The sequence below is a fragment of the Apium graveolens genome, chromosome 4 (assembly GCF_009905375.1).
Source record: "Apium graveolens cultivar Ventura chromosome 4, ASM990537v1, whole genome shotgun sequence".
In the NCBI taxonomy this organism is placed as follows: Eukaryota; Viridiplantae; Streptophyta; class Magnoliopsida; order Apiales; family Apiaceae; genus Apium; species Apium graveolens.
This window is the reverse complement of record NC_133650.1, coordinates 265,035,183-265,046,060: the sequence shown is the minus strand read 5'-3', so window position 1 is coordinate 265,046,060 and position 10,878 is coordinate 265,035,183. Positions and strand designations below refer to the sequence as shown.

Below are 10,878 nucleotides of genomic sequence, written 5' to 3'. Positions count from 1 at the left end.
AATAACCGTTGAACCAAATTATACCTAATTTCGGTTATTATAGATAGTATATATAGATATAGATATTAACATAGATAATCTAATTTTAATTAAGTAAATGTATATATTTCAGAAAAAAAGAAGTTTATTTGCACTTTTAAAAACATTTAAGCAGTGACCAGCTTCCCCGAAAAAAAATTGAATAAAAAAGAATATCTAAAAGTCGTATTACGTGATGAACGCTGCGGACCCCAAACAACATCAAAAACTAGTTTGATAAAACCCCTTTCAATTCCATTCCACCCTCCTCTTGGCGCCCAGCTCTTCCAGCTTTTCCTTATTCCATCACCAAAAAAGAAAATATACTTACAAGCTCTCTCGTACACATACATCTTCGCACGATTTTCGAGGTTATTATTTTTCTTCTATTTTTATCTTTAATCTCTTGCTTATTTTCAACTATGTGTCTTTAATTAACCTCAATTTTACATTTTTAGTCTCATTTACTTTTGTAATTGCTCATTTTTAGGTCTTACATGTGTGAATTAGATAAATTAGGGTTTTGAAATTGTGTGATAGACTTGGTAATTAGGTATGAGAAGTCAAGCGCGGTGGGATCACCGGGCTCCTGATCCGGTGGACCCACCTGATGACTGGGTGAATGGTTCCTGGACTGTGGATTGTATTTGTGGTGTTAATTTTGACGACGGTGAGGAGATGGTTAATTGCGATGAGTGTGGCGTTTGGGTTCATACACGGTGTTATAGGTATGTTAAGAGTGATAAATCGTTTGCGTGTTATAAGTGTAAGGGGGTTAAGAGTAGGAGGGATTGCGAGAGTGATAGGATTGAGGAGGAGGAGAGGACGGAGACGGAAGTTGCGCAGTTGTTGGTTGAGTTGCCGAATAAGACGGTGAGGAGAGGTTTAGGGAGTTCTGGGGGGAATAGTGGAGGGTTTCAGAAGCGGCTTTGGAATCAGATTCCGAAAGAGGAGAGGGTGCATGTGCAGGGTGTTCCCGGTGGGGAGGAGGGGATTTTTAGTGGGAGTGGGTTGTCGTCGGTTTTTGGGGCGGGGTTGTGGAAGAGTAGCGGGTATGTTCCGAAGAAATTTAGTTTTCAGTATAAGGAGTTTGATTGTTGGAATGAGGGGAATGAAAATATTGTGAATAATGGGGATGTTGGTGCTCACGGGGTGTCTTCGTTGAAGGATGGAGTGGGGTTAGTTGCGAATCATGTGAGTTTGGGTGTGGAAACGAGGACGCGAAGGGAAGAGAGTAAGAAAAAGAAAGTGGAGGGTGAGGATTGCGATGGAAGGAGTACGCAGAAGAGTGGCATGAAGCAGAAGGATAGGAGTTTAAACCGATCTACAATAATTCACTATGGAAAGCGTAAGAAAGAGGTTTCAAAAGCTTCTAAGGATGGAACTGGGAAAAAGAAGGCCAGAGTTGTCCATGTGGAAGGTGATGATTCTAAGAAGAGAAGTCCTCGTGCTTCCAGATCAGGTAATTTTTGAACCTGTTCTTAACATATTCTGTTTTAATCTTTTTTTAGAATATTAGTTGCTGATGGCATTCATGTTTTAACACGCAACATTTGTCTTTATATGTATATTAGCCTCTACGCCATCAAGTGATGCAAAACAGTCTGCATTTCATGAAAGCAGAGGTTTTAAGGGCGATGAGAGTATTATTGAAAGTGGAAAACATGAGAAAGTTAAAGAAAATGTGCCTGCTGAACCTTCATCGAAAGGATTTTCCACAGAGATCGTTGAAGTTTCTGAATTAAAAAACACTCTAGCTATGAGCGTGCAAGACACCTCTTCTGTCCTGTCGACACAGAGATTATCATCTAAAGAAAGATCAAGTGATAAATGTGGACTCAATGCACCTTTTCAGCCTACCTCTATAACTAGTGATGGTGTACAATCATCGCTGGATCATAACTCTTGGTGTCTTCCAGCAAAATCTAAGGTACAAGTAATTTTGATATAAAATTTTCTGTTGATGTATTTAAGAATAATAACTAAAGTATGTTTACCCTATTGTTTGTATTTTGTATCGTTAATTATAATACAGAACAAGTTATGTAGAACTCACTCAAATAGCAGGTTTACTAAGGCTTTCAGAAGACTTTTCTCTAAAGTGACAGTCTCATGGATTAAAAAACAAAAAATTAATTAAATTTGTGAGCCAGGAAATGAATGACGAACATGTTTGAAATACTGACCATCTGATAGTTACTATAATAGTTTTGTTCTGGGTCTGGGTCAAGGTATCATTATGTTCTTTGTGAATAACTGGTCTGGTGGTTTTGCAAGTGTATTGTTCGTTCTCGACTTCCATAAGTATAAATATTTATTTTAAGGGAGAGATGTAGTGGTTAACATGTTTGTTAATACCATTTTAACAAGTAAAATAAAGTAAATACCAAATAAATAATTGCTTGACATTTAAGGCACATTAAGTCATGTTTTCTCTAGTTATTCACTCTGCAATCCCTTTTTCTAGCACTATAACTGATTACCTTAAATCATTTTGTGAGGAACTAAATCAGATCTGGGTTTTGCGATTCTCTGATTGATAATGGTAAGCAGCCTACATATTTTGCTATAATTTAATAAAGGAAATGGTCGAGGTTGACACACTGGGGTATTGTTATTTAATATTCCAGAATGTCCTTGTCTGTGTGCACTTCACACTAATAATTAAATAAAAATGTTATTTTAACTTTTTAGACTTGCCGGTGTATAGATTTCTGATACAAAGTATTTACTGATTTTTTTATTTTTAAAATATAAAAAATTATGTTTTTACCAAAAAATAATTAATTTCAAATTTGAAATATACTAGAATGTTATCCTTTTAAAATTTGTATATAAAATCCTTAATATATAAATTATTGATGCTTATTATTAAAATAAATGAATACTGTTTACTATAATGTAATATGACAATTTAATTATTGATCATAAATAATAGTAATGCATTTGAAAATCAAATAAATGAGGAAAGTGCATATGCAAAATTGGGCCACGAGTTTATAAGTTATATGGAAAATGAAGTATTTAGAAATATATATATTCTTAACATTTTATTTAAGTGGTCATAAACAAAATTGGGGTATGGTTAAAATTTGTGGGTTTACAAATTAACTAAGTGATGAGAATTGAAATGCAAATCTTTGGTAATGAGTATTCAGCAACCTTTATCAGAACTTTCTTTTTATAATTTTGATATGTATATTGTCATATATGTTATCTTCATAGTATCAAGGAAAGATATTTGATTTTTTTTTGCGAGCAACTAAGATTAAAAAAAAATGTTATAACCTAGTAGTGTTTAGGACAGATCTCAAATTAAATTTCTCCAAAAATTTATTTTGCTCTTTTTCTAATTTTTCCAAATAATTTGAAAGGTGAAAGGGGTGGAATTCATTGGCCCTTCTTTTAGCTGTGAGATAGATAGTCTATGTTTGGACAAGGCTACTTAGTTTATACTCTTGCTAGGTTCCAGTATCATGCATATTTTTCCATGTTTTCTTTAATATGCAAATAGCTGTTTTGTTTGATAGGTTTTAGGATGTTATTTTTTTCCTATGAATGTAGTACAGTCTCCTCTTTCAAGACAATGTTGAAGTTTATATCTGTATTGCCCCTATTTATTTCTTCCATGAGTTTCTTTAATAAACTTAATAAGCTAAACGTCTCTCTTATCTATTATATCATCGTATATATCAACATATATCAGTTTCTGTTTTAAAACGCCTAGATCTTTAATCATGTCTAGTTGTTTTAAACTTCCTAGGTCCTAGTTGTTTCACTTACACATAAACCTTCCATTTCTGAAGAAATTGTTACTGTTTATTTCATAATGAATTCAACAATTCTTCGTAAGTACATATTTTAATAAGTATAATTCTTGGAAGTATACTTTAATTTTATAAATAAATCATGAACTTGATATTAACAAATTTAAATTGAAGCGATATATTTGTTACAATTTTTCTTGATATAACATGAAATCAAAATTAATTAATTTTCTGTTTAGATTATTTCAAGTGAAGTATATAGTGATATCAGTTGTATAACAAGAGAGAATACGTAACGATATAAAGGTAAGAGTTGGAAAAACCAGTGTTATGAAAGCATCTTTAATGCCTTTTTGAGCTTTGTTAATCCGTGTGCAATATTTGTAAATGACTATAGAACAATGCAGGGGGTGTACCATGTAATTTATACATAAGTTTTTTATAACAAAGCAGCAAGCAGGTTGTATGGCTTCAAACATATTAAGACAGTTTAAGTTTTACATATGATGAAGTAGCACTTTCATGTTTTGTCAATTTTGGATACAAGTGTTAGTATTAAAAATTTAAGACTCGCTTTTATTTAATGAAATAACTCGTTGCTCATCATAATTCCAATATCATGCATATTTTTTTACTAAATTCTAGTTCTTATTATGCCAAATGTTTTTGGTTTTCATATTCTCATTAATTCTAGCATTAATTAGTTTTGTAAACGTAGTACTGAAATTAAGTACTCGGTCTAGATTATTTTTTAAATAGAGAATGACATAAACCATATCTTGGGTCATAATTTTATGGTTTTTCAATCTATTGATTGCTTGCCTTTATTGCCCAAATAGATCTGAGTGAATACCGATCGACATTGTTCGCAGCCTTTTAGTTTTTACAGCTTTTCAACTTTCTTTTACATCATAATATATATATATATATATATATGCTTTTGATCAAATGAGAACTGTGAGAATTGGTGATTTTCGTAGTTAAAATTGGTGATTTTATAAATTTAAAAATTTTTGATTCGCACAAAATTACCAATTTACCGAATTCGAAATTTCAACTTTTCAAATTATCACCAATGTCAACTACATATATCACCAGTTCTCACGTTTCTTATTTTAAGAAGTACTCATTGGAGCGCGACCCTATATATATATTTATATATATATATATATAGGCAAATGATCAAATAGAAACTAAACTTAAAATAGAAACTAGAAACTAATCTAAGTCATTACATCAATCTAATCTAATGGCCCTTAGAAGCACCACACCTAACAAATCTGCACCCTTCCAAACACAATATCAACTTTTTCCCTCCGTTTTTAATTTGATTTTTCCCGTCAAACGATAAGTTTTATTTTTAAATCCGACTTCACTGTATTTTTCTCTATCTCTCAATGATCGATTTGCAGACCATATGTGTTATATTTTGAAGTAATTTAAAAAATAAATTATTTGGTTTCTAGTTTCTATTCTAAAATTGGTTTCTATTAGAGTAGACCCCTATATATATATACACATATATAATCTAACAAAAATATCCCCTTTTTTTCAAAGCGAAGGTTCTTTACACGGAAACATCTATACTTGGCTACTAATCTTAGGGTTTTTTAATATCTTATAAAAACTTTGCAAGTTCTTATCCCCTTTCCAGAAGTCGTATTTCTCCACTCGGAAAAATCGCTACTTAGTAGTAAGGGTCTATGTACATTTCGCCTTCTCCAGACTTATTTCTATGTGGGAAAGTATGGGTGTGTTTGTTTTATTTTTTTGGATCGTTTTAGAGTTATCTCGTTGTTTGGTTTATTTTTAGATCTTTTTAGAGGTATCTTAGCGAAAACAACTCCTTTAATTTCTCTACTACAATAGCCTATAATGTATAAAAAATAATCTACTTATCTAATATAATTTATGTTCAAGACTTTTAGGTTTGTAAAATTCGGTTTGCTGTTGGAAAGCAAACCATGATTCTGTTGGCTATATCCAAATTGACTACCAGCCTCAACTACTTAATCGAAAAGTTGGGTTATCTATAATCTTTGTTCACTATTCTTGATCTGTCAAAAATTTGGCTGCTACTCATTTTAGAATGGGTTTTTATTTTATCTTTGTTATAGTTTTGTTCTGGAGTAATAGGCAAGCTTAGCTTTTGATTACTAGCATTTAATTGCTAGTATAAAAATAAATAAATTAATGATTTGTTACTTTTAGTTGATTTAACATACATTATTTATCTTGAATGGGTCAAGTGTCGTTACATATTTGAAAAATATATTACGATATATTGTACCCCTTTTCTTAGTACATGTATAATTAATATTAGTTATCACACTTGGCTTGTGAACTGACTAACAATTAGTTAAGGTATTGTCCCTTCAGCCTGCAGCCTGCTGTCCCCTCTGCTTGTTTAGACGACTGAAGAGTTAAGAACCACGGCAACTTGCAAGAATCTCAAAATAGGAAGGCCATTAATAATTATCATAAATCACATTTTATATTTCATAAGTCAAGTCACTCCAAGGACATGCCAGATTTGGGAGGATAAAAAGATACAAGGGGCAAGTGATCACCTATATTATGAACAATATTGTGATGTCCTCTATTCTTCTTGATAGAATCAACAAGGCATGAGCTTATCTGGACTGAAAAATAATTGGACCTAAAAGGCAACTACTAAACAGTAAACATTGTACTGTCAATTAGGTTCTTATTTATGCAAGGTCAACACTTCTGGAAGCAGCTTTATAGATAGGCAGCTTTATGACAGCAGCACTCTAATGTATGTGCTCATGTAATCTTATGTCCATATGCAATACCGTAAGAAATTAAAGGCGTTATGTTGACAGTATGTTTTTCCATGTAATGGTGATGTGTGTACTAATCCAGTAGTGTGAATTTTTTGTCAGTCATATGTTTTCTATTTCCACCCATGGGGATGCTAGTCTCAAGCACACTGCATGTTGTAAACGTTCTTGCTATTTGATGTGATGGGTGAGAGCCTGTTATGACCAATACTGCTTTCAGTTGGAATGACGGTATTTTATTGTTACAGGATGTTGTTCTTGATGAAATGAACGAAAAAAGAGGATTTGTAGGTAGAAGTGATCAGATTAGCAAGGAGCACCATGTTGAATATCTGGAAACTATTGCACCTCGAGTTAAAGATTCTCAAAATGATCAGGATTCAAATGGTAAAGTGTCTCTTGGTCGTTTAAACCAGAAAAAAACACATATTGAAATAAATGATTCTGGAGGAGTCCCTCATGTTTCACTTCCTTGTGATAGAAAGTTGGATGATGCAGGACCTGCTCCCCTTCCCCAACACCATGATCTGCACTTGAATGTTCTGAGTAAGGCTGCATGTATGAATGTTGTACACTCTGTGGACCAAAAAGTCGACAGCGTTGATACAAATACCGCAACTGCTAATTTACAATTCGATAAAGCAGGAACACCTTCTGACCCTGTGCATGTTCCAGTGAATGGGCAAATGGTCGATTTAGACAGTCATGTAGCTGGCGGAAGTTTCTCAAAACTTAAACAAGTCAGTCATGGTAAAGAACTATCAGAATCATGTGAAACGACTTTATCTCAAGAACATCTTGATAAGCATAAAGTTGTAGTTTCTTTTGGGAAATCCTCTTCAACTACAGAAACTGCTTTGCTTTCCAAGACCCCAGCTTCTGATAGTCATAGAGTAGTGGATGCGCAGAATCAGAACTGCAGTCCTCAGCAAAATGTTGTGTCCGAACACAAAACAGGTAGTAAGAAAGACGGTCCTGGTGCTGGTTTCGTCAAGGACGGGGAGAGAAATGAGAAGCCAAGGAAAATTGCAAAAGAGATGTCAAAATCCTTCACCTCTTCTATGAAAACATCTAACCTGAGCAAGATTCCTGGTTCTTCTAATTCCGTCAAAACCTTGTCTTCATCAAAGGAATCTATCAGCTTCTCATCTGCTAAACCATCATTGCTTCAAACTGTATTGAGTAATTCCATGTCTGGTGAATCTGATACTTCCTTGCAACCTGAGATTGCTTCATATGTTGAGAATACGACTACCCCTTCCGAGTTGATGCAGAGAAGTGAAGCGGTTAACAATTTGAATTGCCAGCAGTCATTGAAGGTCAACCACACATCGCAAATGCATCACTCTGCAGCTCTGCCTACTTCTGCGGCAATCAGTGATGAAGAGGTTTGTGTTAAGCTGCTTTTTGTCTTTGTGATTTCTTAGAGCAGTTATAACGATTTCTTGTGCATCTTTTGCAGCTTGCTTTACTATTGCATCACGAACTTAACAGTTCCCCAAGAGTTCCTCGGGTGCCACGAATGCGGCATGCTGGTAGTGTACCTCAGCTAGGTTCTCCAACTGGTGCGAACTCACTAATGAAGCGTTCATCATCCAGTTGTATAGGAAAAGATCATGGTTTGGTAAGTTACAATTGTCACTTCTAGGCTCTAGCTTTTAGTTGTAATAGCAATTGCTAATGTGTTTTGGCCGCCAAGTTAAATATTACATGTATTTGTTTATCCTGATAATTTTCATCAGTGAGTATACGCATATGTGTGAATTTGCTTCATCTGATGCAGAATGGTGTCATACATATTTTTAGATGCCGCATAACAGCGAGAAATACCAACCATTTGTTATTATAATCAGAAATTGCAAGCTCTTTATCCGTTTGAAAAATGCGTGTTCACTTTCTCAGACTTCACTTCACTATATATGGGACGTTCTACATAGTTCTGAGTTTAAATCGCACCCATGGTTAATTTGGTCCGAAACATGAACCCTTCAATATGGTCCTAGAAGTCAGCTAGGTGTTTTTGTTTCGGTCATCTGTCTCGGTCTTATACCCTTCAATCTGTTAGTCCTGGATGTCCTGACAAAATTCTAGATTTTAGAGCCAACTCAGTTTATAACTTAAGTTATATTTGACGTTTTAGAGATTATTTTTTGATTTAGTATTTTCTTGCTTTTGTATATGATGGTAATAGTTGTTTTATTAAGTTTTAAGGTATTGACTACTTTTGCGAATTTTACAAGGTTTTCAAAAGGAAAGGAAAGAGTATAGCCGCAGAGGGATCTCAAAATTCTGAAGAGGATGAATCTAAAAATGTTAAGAGATCACCTTTGTTGCCAGTTCAGAGGACCAATGACCAGACTCGCACTTCAGATTCTGTTACCAAGAGAGAAGCAGAATATGGGTCTGCAGCAGGCGTGCAGTCTCTAAATAAAAGTATCTCTCATGCAACATCTTCAAATGCAGGAAATGCTTTGTTAGCATCTTCTGAAACTGGCAAACAAGACGTGTCTTCCACATATAAGTCACGTCGAAATGCCTCTGATGATAATGCTAGCAGTGAAATTCGTCCTGCTCAGCGCACATTACCAGGTACTTGCATAAGTTCCTGTTTGTTTTCTTCAAATGTTGGATAATATTTAGAAATAAGAGAAGAATTTTAAAGGGAAAACTACAGTAGTAAAGATTGGTGCGATACATTATCCCCCTCCCGAAAAAAGATGGGATGAACTTACCCAGAAATAAACAAATTAGCTATTATCTATGATATCCTCTTCTTCATCTGCTCATGTAAGAATGTTTGTCTATAGGATTGCTGTCAATGATTATGACCAAGCGCATGACTTATGAAGAACTTTGCAATGCGGTTTTACCGGTACGTGTCTTTAATGTTTGTCTATTCATGTTAAAAGTGAAAAGATTCATTACTTGTTTCTGATTCTTTTATGCACTATTCAGCATTGGCCTCATTTGAGAAAGCATAACGGTGAACGTTATGCTTATTCAAGTCACTCGCAGGCTGTACTTGATTGCCTGAGGAACAGAAGCGAGTGGGCTCGCCTTGTTGATCGTGGTCCCAAGGTATGCCTATGTAATTATCGATGATAATAATTTATGCTCCCACTCGGTTATTATACACTTCATTTTTTTCATTCCATTTGTTGAATTGATGATTTTTGGTACAGACAAATGCTGGAAGGAAGCGACGCAGGTCGGATGCCGAGGCTCAAAGTCTTGAATCGGAGGATAACGGGAGTAAGAAAAAGGATACGAAAGGTGTAGATAGTAAAAGTGTAGTAGAATCATGCCAAGACCAATTCCCAAAGGGTAAGAGGAAAGCAAGGAAGCGTCGCAGACGGCTAGCACTGCAAGGAAGAGGGCTTAAAAATATGGTCTTTAGGAGGGGAAGGAGACAAAAGGATGCTGATGATATCAGTTATGACGAAGAATACTCACTTTCTAGTTCCAGTAGTGCAGAAGAGAGTATGTCCACTGAGGATGAGACAGTACAAGGGGGTGGCGGCACAAGTTCAGCTGCTGGTAGATCGGACGCCTCTGCTTCTGAGTAGCAGAGTAGCAAGTAGCAGGCTAGAACTATGTTGTACTGTAGTGTTATTTGTTTTGTGTACACTAGTAGTTGCAGAGATTTAGGAAGTGATTCCAGCTAATGTTGCTATCTTCTTACTTGAAACTCCAATGGTGAAAATAGCTCCACAGGTGCCTATCCTTGGCATGTTTTTTGTATATTAATCACTCTCAGTATCCAAGAGAACTTGATGGGTGTCCTTGTGTGCTGTAACCTGTAGTTTGTCACATGACAATTATTATAGTTTATTTATTGTAGTTGCATTCAGAAACTGTTCAGTCGTGAAAGTGTTGGGTTAGAATATTTTTATTTTAAATTTTATACCTTTTCCGCACCTGTCACACTAGTTTAGTCCAGGATAAAAAAGCGTCTTCAGCTGAAAATAGTTTCCAGGATTTTCTTAAATTTTCAACATATGTAGTATGTACTATGTATTATGTATCCATATCTCTTTGATTGGAATATGAAAGAAATTGTTTGGTTTGAAAGTGTACAGTAGAAATAATGCAACTTAGGGGTCATTCGATAATAAATGAACAGAAATGTGTTAAACTGAATGACTGGAAATGTAACCGGATATCTGTACGCTTCCAAAAAACCTCTGGAGGAACTAGTAGCTAATTCTACTTGTATAGCAGCATGGTTAAAATTAATTCATCATAACTTCAATAATTTAAAATATTGTTGTTAAGTTTAGATTTTTTAA

General features: G+C 34.7%; 1 protein-coding gene across 2 annotated transcripts; it reads left to right on the top strand.

The window, feature by feature from the left end:
• Positions 1-235: 235 nt before the first annotated feature.
• Positions 236-10,443, top strand: LOC141720919 (uncharacterized). 2 transcript variants are annotated; one of them, XM_074523614.1, is made up of 10 exons: positions 236-389; positions 509-1,480; positions 1,593-1,948; positions 6,838-6,976; positions 7,088-7,977; positions 8,052-8,213; positions 8,830-9,178; positions 9,397-9,461; positions 9,545-9,667; positions 9,772-10,443. In XM_074523614.1, the coding sequence occupies exons 2-10, from the start codon at positions 574-576 to the stop codon at positions 10,153-10,155; spliced, it is 3,375 nt and encodes a 1,124-aa protein (XP_074379715.1). In that variant the 5' UTR covers positions 236-389; positions 509-573; the 3' UTR covers positions 10,156-10,443. The 2 variants fall into 2 exon arrangements, with proteins under 2 accessions (XP_074379715.1, XP_074379714.1); XM_074523613.1 differs by having other exon boundaries at positions 6,838-7,977.
• The last annotated feature ends 435 nt before the right edge of the window (positions 10,444-10,878 follow it).

Coding starts and splice junctions, on each gene's coding strand:
- LOC141720919 (XM_074523613.1), top strand. CDS start 574: ATGAGAAGTCAAGCGCGGTGGGATCACCGGGCTCCTGATCCGGTGGAC. Junction 1,481..1,592: donor TCCTCGTGCTTCCAGATCAG/GTAATTTTTGAA, acceptor TATGTATATTAG/CCTCTACGCCATCAAGTGAT. Junction 9,179..9,396: donor TGCTCAGCGCACATTACCAG/GTACTTGCATAA, acceptor GTTTGTCTATAG/GATTGCTGTCAATGATTATG.